Source organism: Lichenostomus cassidix, chromosome 9, assembly GCF_008360975.1.
Source record: "Lichenostomus cassidix isolate B80296 chromosome 9, HeHo_3.0, whole genome shotgun sequence".
Taxonomy (NCBI): domain Eukaryota; kingdom Metazoa; phylum Chordata; class Aves; order Passeriformes; family Meliphagidae; genus Lichenostomus; species Lichenostomus cassidix.
The window spans coordinates 22,507,741-22,520,039 of NC_139490.1; the positions used below are offsets into that span (position 1 = coordinate 22,507,741).

At 55.7% G+C, this 12,299-nt stretch overlaps 2 protein-coding genes across 3 annotated transcripts; one reads left to right on the plus strand and one right to left on the minus strand.

Moving 5' to 3' along the window:
- The first annotated feature begins 608 nt into the window (after positions 1-608).
- On the plus strand, positions 609-4,878 carry NEU4 (neuraminidase 4). 2 transcript variants are annotated; one of them, XM_085069890.1, is made up of 4 exons: positions 609-1,152; positions 1,963-2,168; positions 2,509-2,764; positions 3,165-4,878. In XM_085069890.1, exons 2-4 carry the CDS (start codon positions 1,968-1,970, stop codon positions 4,187-4,189), a joined length of 1,482 nt encoding a protein of 493 aa, XP_084926016.1. In that variant the 5' UTR covers positions 609-1,152; positions 1,963-1,967; the 3' UTR covers positions 4,190-4,878. The 2 variants fall into 2 exon arrangements, with proteins under 2 accessions (XP_084926016.1, XP_084926017.1); XM_085069891.1 differs by lacking the exon at positions 609-1,152 and having other exon boundaries at positions 1,979-2,168; positions 2,631-2,764.
- Positions 4,879-6,284: 1,406 nt separating this feature from the next.
- Positions 6,285-7,819, minus strand: TM4SF19 (transmembrane 4 L six family member 19). The gene is made up of 4 exons (XM_085069893.1): positions 7,642-7,819; positions 7,458-7,535; positions 6,759-6,943; positions 6,285-6,471 (listed from the first exon to the last, which is right to left on the minus strand). Exons 1-4 carry the CDS (start codon positions 7,816-7,818, stop codon positions 6,285-6,287), a joined length of 627 nt encoding a protein of 208 aa, XP_084926019.1. The 5' UTR covers position 7,819.
- Between the last annotated feature and the right edge of the window lie 4,480 nt (positions 7,820-12,299).

Sequence of the window (12,299 nt, forward strand, 5' to 3'; positions counted from 1 at the left end):
TCACTTGGCTGACAATGTTGCCTTGGGGGTGAAGCTGTGAGGCAGCAGCTCCAGGCAGGAAGCAGGAGTGATGCTGTCAGGGGGAGAGGGGTGAGAACCAGAGCCTGGATTTTCCTCAGCTGTGTCTAGCAGCTGGGGCAGGGGTTAACCAGCCCAGTGTCCAGCAGGAACAACCCAGATTAACAACACTTTCACAGTCCCTTGCTACAGGAATCATCACTAAAATTAACCCAAGGCTTGGGAGGCATTTGTAGCAGCCAGGCGGAGCTGCTGGAGCCACACGTGCTCACCCTGGGCCATCCCAGGGGCCATTCCCGGGCAGTTCTGCAGCCTCCGCCTCAGTTTTCCCCTTGGAGCTTCTGATTCGTGACTTGCCATGGGAATTGTCAAGCCTTTTTAGCTAAACTGATGAGAGAGATGGAATATAGGTATAAAAATAGTTTCTCAGTAGCTGATCTGTGTGCAGGTGGGGATCCTGAGAAGGTTGGGGATCCTGGTAGGTTTGGGGATTCTGTGATGCTGGGGGTCCTGATAGTGCTGAGGTCCTGGAAATGCTGGGGGTCCTGAAAGGGCTGGGGATCCGGGGAAGGCTGAGGTTCTGGGAAGGCTGATGATCCTGGAAGGGCTGGGAGTCCTGGGAGGGTGGGGGATCCACGGAAGGTTGGGGGTCCTGGGAGGGTTGGGACCCTTTGGACCACAGCCCCCAGGCTGGGGAGCTCACGGCACGGCGCACTGTGCTGAACATGGGCTGGAACACCTGGATAGGGAAGTGTAGCCTCTCCCAGCCTGCAGGAGGAGGGAAACTGAGGCAGGAGATGCAATCCCCGCCCCATGGATCCCCGTGCTTCCCCTGCCGGGGGTCCAAGCAAGGTGGCTGTGCAGCCGCGGTGCCCCCGGCGCTGCCCGAGCCCATAAGGGTGCCTTTGTGCCACGGGCGCCGCAGCAGCAGCGCCACTGCTGACTCAGCGATTTTGCCGGGCACCGCCGCCGTGGGAGCCCCGTGACCCACCGGAGGGGGCACCCCGCGAGGGGAGGGGGTGCCAGCGAAGCACTGAGGCCACCGCTCTGCAGAAAGCAGGCCACGGAGACAGCTGGTGCTACCCCGTGCTGGGGCCGAGGGACAGAGGGGACACTCCGGCTGAGCAGGACCCGGTGAGTGCCTTCACTTTCTCCAGGGGGGTGTTGAATCAGCAAAAGCTCCTGGTGAAGCCACTGGTGAAAGTGGGACGTGGCTGCTCCAGCAGCCTGGAGTGGATGCCCATCTCCTTCTGTGGTGATAATCTCCAGGGAAATGTAGGGACATGTAAGCTGGGGACAGCTGACTGTGGTGTCACTCCTGTCCCTGAAGGAAAGGCATTTGGGGACATCTCTCATCCACTGCCACAGGGACAGCCTGGCTGGGGACCCCACTGTCTGTGCTGTGCACCTCGGGTTCCCCCCACAGAGGAGGGGGAAGGAGGCCAGCTAGGTCTCTTGCACTGGAGGCACCAGAGGAGCAGGACAAAGCACTCCCTGACCCTCTCATGATGAGCCTGGGCTGGTCTGGGGGGTCTCCTCTGTGGGTGCTTTCCCCCCAACACCAGCTGGAAGGAAGTGTGGAGCTGCAGGTCTCACTCTGCCCTCACTCTGCCCTTTGCTCACTGGCCTTGATTTCCTAGAAGAGCATCTTAAAGATCAAATCCATTTTATTTCACTTCATTTTGGGGTCCCCAGGTCAGCCTCCTCGCTGCTACCCTACGTCCTGACTCACCTCTAAGCTGTGGTGACTTGCCAGGGCACATTCAGCCCCTCTCCACCCCAGCCCTGCCCCTCAGCCCCTGCTCAGGGCGGGTTACCCAGACCCAAGCCCACCAGGTTAAACCCCAAACCCTTCCAAGGGCACCCCGGCACCCCAGCACCCCTGGCCATGCCCAGCAGTTGGTCCCCCCACCTCCATCAGCCCACCGGCTCCTTCTGCCGCAGCTGCCATGAGCTCCCGGCACTTCCCCGCCCGGACGGTGCTCTTCGAAAAGGAATCCAACGGTGTCACATACCGTGTGCCCGCCCTCCTCTACCTGCCCTGCGTGGCCAAGCTGCTGGCGTTTGCCGAGGAGCGGCTCAGCGCCGACGATGCCCACGCCAACCTGCTGGTGCTGCGCCGCGGCACCATCTACGGCAGCTACGTGGAGGTGGGACAGGGGGCTGGGGGACACGCTGGGCTGGGGACAGAGCGGGAGCTGTCCTCATGGCTTATGTGTGGCACAGCCAAGCTCTGGAAGCAGCCACACGGGGAGGGGAGGCTGGGACGGGTGAAGTGAATCGCAGAGTCACGGGTTGGTTTGGGCTGCAAGGGATCTCAAAGGCCATCTCCTTCCATGTCCCTGTCATGGGGAGGGACACCTTCCAAGCACCATCCAACTCAGCTGGCAACACTTCCAGGGATGGGGCAGCCACAGCAGCTCTGGGCACAACAGTAGGATGATCCTTATCCTTCTCCATCCTGTCGCCCTGCTTCTCCTCCCTGGGCAGTGGGAAGACATGCGTGTGCTGGAGACGGCAACGCTGCAGCACCACCGCTCAATGAACCCCTGCCCGCTCTACGATGAGTTCACGGACACCCTCTTCCTCTTCTTCATCACGGTGCTGGGCAGGACGCCTGAAGCCTACCAGATTGTCACTGGCCAAAATGTCACCCGCCTCTGCTGTGTCACCAGCGCTGATCAGGGCCTGAGCTGGAGCACAGCCACAGACCTGACGCAGCAGGTCATTGGAGCAACCATCAAAGGTACAGCTGGGATGGGGTGAGGAGAGGGGAGAGCAGTCAGCAAGGGGGAGGGGTGTGGGTTTTGGCCTTCTGGAGCCACCAGTGGCATCGCTGGGGTTGACCTTGAGGTAGGAAGCCCACAAGCTTCAAAAAGGTTGGAAGGGGACCTCAAGCAGAGGGGAGAAGGGGTGGAGGGAATATCTGTGTCACTTACTGGAGGTTGGGAGAAGATGGAGAGGCCCCACAGCCGTGTGTGAGGACAGCCAGGCAGCACTGGGCTCTGTTGCCCTCCCACCCCACCACTTGGCTTGGCTTGAATGGGAGGAAGCCCTGGGGACCCTTCCACACTGGGCACAGCAGGGCACCAGGGTGGTCACTCTTTCCCCATCCCACCTTCACCCCATCCCATCTCCGTTCCCAGACTGGGCGACGTTCGCTCTGGGCCCTGGGCACGGCATCCAGCTGCGCTCGGGCCGGCTGCTGGTGCCTGCCTACAGCTACCACATCGACTGCAAGGAGTGCTTCGGGCAGCTCTGCAAGACCACCCCGCACTCCTTCGCCTTCTACAGCGACGACCACGGCCGCGGCTGGCGCTTCGGGGAGTTCATCCCCAACCTGCAGACGGGCGAGTGCCAGCTGGTGTCGGTGGACGAGGAGGATGGATCCAACGTGCTCTACTGCAATGCCCGCAGCCCCTTGGGCTTCAGGGTGCAGGCGCTCAGCACGGATGACGGGGCTGTTTTCCACGGGGGACAGCTGGTCCAGCGGCTGGTTGAGCCCCCCCATGGCTGCCACGGCAGTGTCATTGGCTTCCCCGCACCACTGGTGTATGTCCCCAGCACCTCCCATGGCTCAGCTCGCCGGCTGCTCCCTGGGGTGCTGCGGGGATTTCGGCAGCTGCCCACCCACCAGGCAGGAGGTGCTGAGCTGCCCACGGGCAACCACCACAAGCCAGCTGAGCCCAATGAGGATTGTGCCACCCCGGGGCATGACGATGATGCCCACAGTGCCACCTTGGTCCAGAGGGACTCTGCAGCAACCCCCAACCCCACTCCCTTCTTCCAAGCACCAACATGGATCCTCTACTCCCACCCCACCAGCTCCATGTCACGGGTCAACATGGGGGTTCACCTGAGCACCTTCCCCAGGGACGCCGAGAGCTGGACAGAGCCCTGGGTCATCTACGAGGGTCCGAGTGCTTATTCAGACCTGGCTTACATGGAGCTGCCCTACAGGGACTCACCGGTGGCTGGTGGCACGGCCATCGCCTTCGGCTGCCTCTATGAGAACGGCATGAGGTCACCCTACGAGCAGATCTCCTTCAGCATGTTCACGCTGCACGATGTGCTCCAGAACATCCCCCTGACAGCCACTGCTCCCCGGCCGGGCCGCGGCCCCACGCGCCACCGGGGCAAGAGGAGGCCAAAGAGCTGCCTTGTCTCCTAGAGCCCCCCAGGGCAGCTCCCCCATTCCCTGGTGCTGATCCTGGGGCATCAACACACAGCCTGGCTCCTGCCACTGTCCAGCACAGCCACAGCACACAGAGGCGTGTTACTGTCCCCAAAACGGGTTTCATCTCATTTTTATTGCTATTTTTTATATCATATATTGGTTGGGTGGGGAGGCTTTGCCCCCAGCCCAGTCCCAGGCTCCTCTCCAACTGAGAGCCACCTCTGGAAATAGTCATTGGAGGGTAGCAGCAGCAGTGCAGGGGGGAGGCAGCCAGGGGTGCCCTGTGCCATCCCTGTGTGCCAGGTGCTGGCACAGGGGGACATGATGCTCCAGCTGTGCCATACCTGGTACCATCACCCTGATCTCAGGGTTTTCCTCCCCTTGTTATAAATAGTTATGCTATATAAATATGTTATATAATGTTAAATTCTTTCTTTTTAATGAAAAGACTTTTTCTCAATGGTCTCTCTGAAGTCACCGTGAGGGTTTGGGCTGGGGTAGAGTTCCATTCCTTCATCGTAGCTGGGATGGGGCTGGGTTTTATATCTGGGTTGATGATAAGGAAATGTTTGTGTTACATTACTTGTCTGTCTGGGGCTTTAGTTCTCTCTCTTTGTTAATTTCCTTTTCATTACTATTTATTATTATTATTTCAATTATTAAACTGTTCTTATGCCAACCCAGGATAAGATTTCACCCCTCTGATTCTCTCCCCATCCCATAGGATGGGGATGAATAGCTGGGTGGTGCTCAGGTGCTAGTTGGGGTTCAACCACCACAGTGGCCCAGTTTCTCTTTAATCTGGCCAGGGCCTCAGATTTTTAATGTGCTGTAGCCATCACTGCTCCCCTCTGGCCCTGGTCAGTCTGGGGACAAAGCCCCTCCCAGCAGGGGCAGGCTCAGGGTCCTGTAAGGGTTATGGGGAGTGGTTGAGCACAGGAGTGGGGCTCTGCTCCTGGGAATGAGCAGCAGCTGCTCCTGACATTTGTGTGTGGGTGAATTTTGGGGAGCTACACCTCAATTCCAGCTCTGCCTCCCTCAGCACGACTGCATCCAAGGGTCCCAGCTTGGCTCCTCAGGTCTCCTTCACCTCTCCTGCCCTGTGCAGCTGACAAACACCAGCTCAGCTGCCCTAAATATGAACTGATTAACAAAAGTTAGCGTTCAGCTCTTCTGGCTGTGACACCACCATGTCTCACACTCTGCTGGGGTGGGTGGAGGCTGACAAGTGACAGACAACATGGACAATAGGAATTTCCAGTTCCCTTGAAGCTGCAAAATAAATCTTAAAGACTAATTGGCAAATTAGATAACAGTGTGAAAGTGGAACCAGTGGGGAAACAGGTAATGAGGAACATAGTGACTTCTGTGGTAAAGTTGTGCGACGAGAAACAACAGCTCGTGCTGGGAGAGAAGTTCAAAGCAAGGTCACAGTATTGGGGAACTCAGTGAGTACAACTAGAAAAACTCCTAGGACCAAAAAATGACTTCCAGGAAGGGGGGAAAGGCATGTAAATTAATTCTAGGAAAGTGATGTTTATGTATTGGCTAGGAAGTCCCTTGTAATGAGTGTGTCTGATCATGGTGGAACAAACACCCTGTTGGGATGTTTCAGGAAAAATTGATTACAGGAAAAATCTTCCAAATGTGTCCAGCGCTGTATTAAAAAATGCCTGCTTTCTAATGCTTCAAACTGTGATAGCAAAATTGTTCTCTGGCTCATTTCAGGACACAAGGAGTGGCTGAGGCAGCTGCTGGGCTCATGTGGGGATGCTGGAAGCCAAGTCCTTACCTCCATCCCTGAGCAAGCCACTGTGTGACCCCAAATGGCCACCAGTCCCACGGGAAGGGATATGGCCTGGGCTGGGGGATCTGCACAGGAGCAGCCCTTGGCACTTTGTCCCCACGTGCTGCTTCAACAGCGGGGGTGTCTGTTCCCCACAGGGCTCTGTCCATCTCACACGGGGCTCTTGCAGTGGGCTGCTGTCACAGCTCCTGCTGTGCCCCTCCACAGCATGTGCCAGCAGCCAAGTGACACCTGGGGTGACACCTCCTCCGAGTGGCAGCCTCCTGGCACCACCACCATGCCTTACTTGCCCTCGCAGAAGCCACAGAGGCAGCCGAGGCAGCCGTTGAGGATCTGCAGCAAGGCCAGCACCATCTCGGCCAGACTGATGAGCAGCTGGAGGGCGAACAGGACAACATGCCAGGTGACAATGCCTTCTGGCTCCAGGCAGATGCTCCAGGTTCTCCGACTGTACAGGTAGTTCTCAGCCCTGGGTGACAGCAAGGGGAGAAGGTGGAGGTTGCTGCCTGCAGCAGGTCCAGAATGCTATCACTTTCTACCCCAGACACCCATCCTTCATCCCGAGGGTGAGCAGCATCAGGAGGAGGTGATGGAGATGGAAAGGACCATGTAGAAATCCATGGAAGGTGAGGACTCCTTGAGCTACTAGTCTTGCATCAATCACCACCAGCAAGCACCTGCCCAGCCTACCGCCTTAATTAATCCACTTAATTAGCAATAAATTGACATGGTGGCCCTGGTGACTCAGCCCCTCACCTGGCATCAGGCCCCTGGTCAATGGCATCCCGGAAGGGATAACCCCAGAGGGCTCCCTGCCTGAGGCCGAGCTCGGTGGTGTTGTAGAAGCAGAGGGGACCATTGGTCAAACCCACCCCGGAGAGGACGAAGCAGGCAGCAGCACCCAGGAGAGCCAGCTTGGAGAGCACGACGGAGATGAATGCCTGTGGGGGACACAGAATGTCAGCGGGGATCCAAAATGTGGCTGCAGGTTGTCAGCAGAGTTTGGGAAGGGGGAAAGCTCCCCAGCTGAGGCTGAAGATGGAACCATCACTGGGCTGGGCAGAGGTGGGCAGGGAATGGAGAGGGCAGGGAGAGGCAGTGACTGCAGAGCCCATCCCGGCACACAGGGGAAGCCCTGTCCTCTGGGGAGGTGGCACCTGGCCACGGCCCAGCACAGGGCCATTAGAGAGGGACACTGCCAGGATCCGCGGTGGGAGAGGGACAGGGATGCATATCCCACCGTGGGACCACGAAAGAGGAGCTGTGACCCGACACGGGACAGGGGGGACTCTGCCACGATCCACCACGGGGCCGTGGGAGAGGAGGATCCCTGCCATGTCCCGCCGCAGGGCCATGGCACAGGTGGCACAGGTGGCACAGGTGGCACAGGTGGCACACAGCCACCCCCCGCCCGCGCCGCCACCCCCGCCTTGGCTCTGTCAGGCGCTGCCTTACGTTGTGCCGAGTGCCGCAGTGAGAGCAGCCGGAGCACTGCCAGCCCAGCGCCGTGACGTGAGCCGCTGCCAGCAGCACCTGGGGACAGAAAACACAGCTGGGGACACAGGGGAGCCACTGGCCTGCTCCATCCCCCGCCCCCGCTCCGGAGCGCTCCTGGACGGGAGCATCCCGCGGTACTCACGGCGATGCCTCCTCCCCAGAGTCCCGGCACGGCCTTGGCGTGGCTGCTGATGTGTCCCTCCAGCAGGTAGCGGGCTGCCCCGCCGGGGAACAGCAGCAGGATGCTGGCTGTCACGGACAGCGAGCCCAGCACCAGCAGGCAGGGCCCCACGATCCGGCTGCACCTCCCCACGCACATGGCTGGCCTGCAGGGCATGGGGAGGAGGAGAGGAAAAGGAGGTTCAGCCCCGCAGTGCCCCGAGGCTTCCCCACCCCGAGCCCATCGCACAGCTGTAGGTGGACTGGAGTTGCTGGTTTGTGCTTTTGGCTCTCAGCCCACCCCACTGGCACTGCTCCTGCTTGAAGGCAATTTCCAATACAAATCTTACTATTTCTTTGCTGAATGGGCAGTGGAGTTTCCACACCAAGGCCCGAGACCTGTGTGAGCACAGGGTTGGCTCCTCCAAAATGTCCCTGACCATGGCAGGGGGTTGCAACAAGAGGGTGTCTAAGATGCCTTCCAACCCAAACCAGTCTGTGGTTCTTTGAAAATGTTACTGCAGGGAGCCAACCACCCACCACATCTCAGTTTGGCTTTCAGTGTTTACAACAACCAGGAGGGAGCCAAGAAAGAGACAAAATCCTTGGACAATAGCAAGTGAAAGCACATCAGTCTCCAATCAAATCCAACAGCAATTCCATCCCTGTTGCACACTAGTCTTTCCACAGGTCTGCATATGCTGAAACTGATTAAATTTAATTAAGAAAACATTATTACCTATCCTCCAGTTCCACTGGCATCTTATCAAGTTGCAAGTTTACCTAGAAAGCACTTGCCCATCTCCAGGTGATACCTTGTCCAAAACTGCCTCTCTTCTGTACCTACAAGACCCTCACCTTGTACAGGATGTCCATTGGTCACTCTGGGACTGCTGAAATCAGCAGGGTTTGCTCTTCTCCTGGCTCCCAGGTATTTTCTACACTGAGTTCTTTTTGCTCCAAGTTGGGCTTTATGCATTTCCCCCTTTCCTGGTGGACTGCAACTCATTTTGCACAAGTTCCCCAGCTCGAGCTGCTTCTCACGCTGGGTGATTTTTTTCATGCTCGCTCTGGCTTCGCAAAGCAGAAGCAGCTGTGGCACCACGGCTGCTGTTTCCATGTTTCCGTGGGAAGAGCTGCCTCAGCTCCCTCATGTGAAGCCTCAGCACTGGGGAGGAGCAGCCAGGGCAGCTTGTCCAGCCCTGGCACTGCCTGAGGGGCTGGGGGGCACCAGTGAGGTGGGTTTGCTCAGGACCAGCCACGCCAGTCCCAGCAGGACACTGGGGATGGCTGAGCATGGGGAATGGGGCTGTGGGACCTGTGTGGAGATGGCACAAGCCAAGACACCTGAGCTGGACCATCAGCTCTGCCCATCCTGGAATTCCACCTCTCTTGATTTCCTGACTTGGTTATGGGAATTGAGGGCCTCTTGCCCTCAGTGAGGTCCCACCTGCAGTCCAGGCATTGTGTGAGGTTGTCTCTCCCCACAGCCATGAGTATCCAGTGCTGAGTCCCACCTGCCCACCACAGTAAACCTCCTGGAACAGCTCCTGCTGCTCTGAGCTCACAGCCTGGCCTCTCACCAGCCAGAGCCTTTCTGCACATCTCCCCTCAGCCTTTCCAAGGACTCTCCTTCCCCTCCACCGCTGCTCTTTCCCTGGGGGTGGCAGGAGGTCTCCTTCCCCCATGAAGCTCCCATGGTGTTCTGTCCCCTCAAAAGAGTGAGCAGCAATGCAGTGAGACAAACCCCTGCTCAGGGGAGGCACAGCCAAAGTGCTCCAGTCTCCATCAGGACCCTTGAAAGCAGCACTCCCTTCTGCCAGCACATCACCAAAAGCACAGAGATTCCAGCAAATCCTCCCCTCTGCCCAGCTTACCCAGGAGTGATGCCACACGGAGCCAGCAGTGTCCACCCCTCGGATGTGTCCTGTTCTGGAGGCATCACCCCGGGTGACTATTTATAACATCCCAGCCTGTGCTCCCCTCCTCCACCCAAGGGCCTCCCACCACATCCTCATCCTCCATCCCTCACACATCCAAAGGAAGGATGACTGGCTGGGTGAGCCAGCCTCTGCAAGTGCTGCAGCTGTCCTTCTGCCTTGCTCTTCCCTATTTCAGAACTGACACTGGCAGAGTTCACCAAGACAAGCACAGCTTCAGATTTTCAGGCTTCTACCACATCTGCCCTAAAGGCAGCAAGCAGTGCCTGAGTAGTGAACTCCTGTAACAATCTGAGATGACTATCTTGGGATGACACCTTCCTTTCTCTCTAATACTTCAATAAAACTTCAGAATAAACATTCCCGTGTTTATGAGGCTGGTTCCTACTTCCTGCCCTTTGCATCCTCACAGGTGTCCCTGCTGTTCCTCAGGTGCTGTGTGTATCCCTATGACGTGTATATCTTATTCCTTGGTAATAAGATTGAAAGGTTATTACTGGATATTTTAATTACTGTTAGTCACCAGATATCTGCACTTCTTATCTGCCATGGGTGTCAGATGAGGTGCAATGAGGAAACTCCAATTCCCACAGGGAAGTTCAGGACCAGGACCAGGAGAACATGAATCACCTCTTTGTCAGAGAACAGGAGTCAGTGAAACTGCAGCACGAGAAAATGGCAAAGATGGAGCAGTTTTGTTGGAGTTACAGGAGTTACAGGTGGCACAAGCAAAGAGAAGAATGGCTTGTGGGCTGTGCAGGCAGAAGGATGAACCTTCAAATCAATGAAACTGTCAAGGGGAAAAATCCTGTCCAAGACAGGAAGAAACAGAAGATGGAGCTGGAGCCCACCAAGAGCCACATGGGAAAAGATGAATGGGTGAGGCTGAGTTACAGCAGGCAATTCCATTCCTCTAGGAAAAATGAGCTGAGGAGAAGATTATCTGACAGTTCCTCTGAAAGGAAAATCAGAGTTGGCACCAGGACAGAAATTCCCATTTTAGTCACAGAATTTCAGGATAGTCTGAGTGGGAAGGGACCCAGCAGGATCACCCAGTCCAACTCCTAAGTGAATAATGGTCCATGAGGGGATTGAACCTGCTACCTTGGCATCATTAGCACCTGAGTTCATCTCAGGCTATTTCATCCTTAAATAAGACAAAACAGTGTCCAAAATGAAGAGAAATACAATGCATGCAGGATAAGCACAGTCCAATTTCTCCTTCCTCTCTATTTTTACTTCAAAAGAGGGGAACCCATCCTTCACTCTGCTGGAAGAAAATGTTTTGCAACCTCATCTTGTGCCTTTCCTACGTCACAGCAATCTGAGGTTCCCACCATACACATGATCTGCTCCATCATCTCCCACAGAAAACCCCACGCCAGGAAGTGTGAAGCATCAGGGTGACACTCTTTTCCCTGGATTGCTAATTTTCTTCTCATAAGAGCAATCATAATACTACAAGGCTAACTTTAGCCCTGCACGTGAGGGGCTGTGTGCCTTTCTCACACCAGAGTTCAGCTGTGAAAGTATCAGCACACCAATTATGGGCAAGGAGCTTGCTGTCAGTCCTGGAGCAGCCAAACGTGGTCCCATGTGACGAATTTCCAGCTTGGCAAGGTCCTCCTGCTGATTCCTCACAGCCTTCACTTCCCTGCTCCCCTACCCTTCCCTTCCCCAGACTCCTTTGTTGCTGGGGAAATTCCATGGCAGGCTGGGTTTCAAGAGTGGTTTGGCTTCAAGGAGAACCAGACTGAGTTCCGTTTGAATTGGTGAGAAGGAACCATTTGGTGTCAAACCAGCCTCCACCATTGTCCTGGATGGAAGATTTTCAGCACAACTCTGGCCTCTCCCACTCCTTCTCTGCAGCATCTGCAAAACTATTTCTACCACTAGTCAGCTAAGACTTCTCTAAAATGTCCTTTGAGAAGCCCTGCAGGGTGTTTGTGGCTAAAACAGGCAGGAAACACCAACACGATGCTGTACAATATTCGCTTTAGGGCTTACAAATGTCACCCAAATTTATAGTCAGATAAACCAACCCCGTGACAAGTTGGAAGTTTGCACAAAGGAAAAGAAAGTAAATTAAACCCAAGAGGTATTTTCAGTTTGAGGTAGCCCTGTAGTTCCTTGACCTGCAGATTGATGAAAAAAGATTTCTCAGTTGGAACTGGAAATGTTTTCCTAAGCTGTGTGAAGAGTTCAGGGTTTTCCAGCTTCAAGACTGGCAGGGGCTGAGGTCACTGTTTCAGTGCAGACCTACCTACAGCCAGGAACACAAGGATAACCCAAAATGGATTTCTTTATTTGTTTCTCCACTGCACCTGCCAAGTCCTTGTCCAGAAGGGCTTCTGCTCCTTGGCATTCCATGCGAGGCCACGACAGGAATGTCCCAAGGACTGCACAAGTCAGAGGCTCTGCCTTGACACCACCACTGACAGCTCACAATAGAAAGCCTCATTTTCTCTGCTCTTTCGTCAGGAACAATGGAAAATCCCACCTTTTTATTAGTTTTCATATGGGTATTTTTCCTGCCAAGGTCCTGTAAGCTTGTCTCACTTCAAGATTTTGTATCCTCTACAACAGCCTGAAGCTTTCTTGGGTGGAACATGCAGTGCTGAGATCAACAGTTCCTTATCCTCCTACCCCAGTAATCCTAAGGAAAAACTCATCACCTCCCCATATAACACAGGGACAGACT

What these genes read in the sequence shown, in the direction of transcription:
- NEU4 (XM_085069890.1), top strand. Translation starts at nt 1,968, where the DNA reads ATGAGCTCCCGGCACTTCCCCGCCCGGACGGTGCTCTTCGAAAAGGAA. An exon ending in TCTACGGCAGCTACGTGGAG is followed by an intron (nt 2,169 to 2,508) that starts GTGGGACAGGGG and finishes CTCCCTGGGCAG; the next exon opens with TGGGAAGACATGCGTGTGCT. An exon ending in CATTGGAGCAACCATCAAAG is followed by an intron (nt 2,765 to 3,164) that starts GTACAGCTGGGA and finishes CTCCGTTCCCAG; the next exon opens with ACTGGGCGACGTTCGCTCTG.
- TM4SF19 (XM_085069893.1), bottom strand. Translation starts at nt 7,818, where the DNA reads ATGTGCGTGGGGAGGTGCAGCCGGATCGTGGGGCCCTGCCTGCTGGTG. An exon ending in TCTGGGGAGGAGGCATCGCC is followed by an intron (nt 7,536 to 7,641) that starts GTGAGTACCGCG and finishes TTCTGTCCCCAG; the next exon opens with GTGCTGCTGGCAGCGGCTCA. An exon ending in GACCAGGGGCCTGATGCCAG is followed by an intron (nt 6,472 to 6,758) that starts GTGAGGGGCTGA and finishes GCTGTCACCCAG; the next exon opens with GGCTGAGAACTACCTGTACA.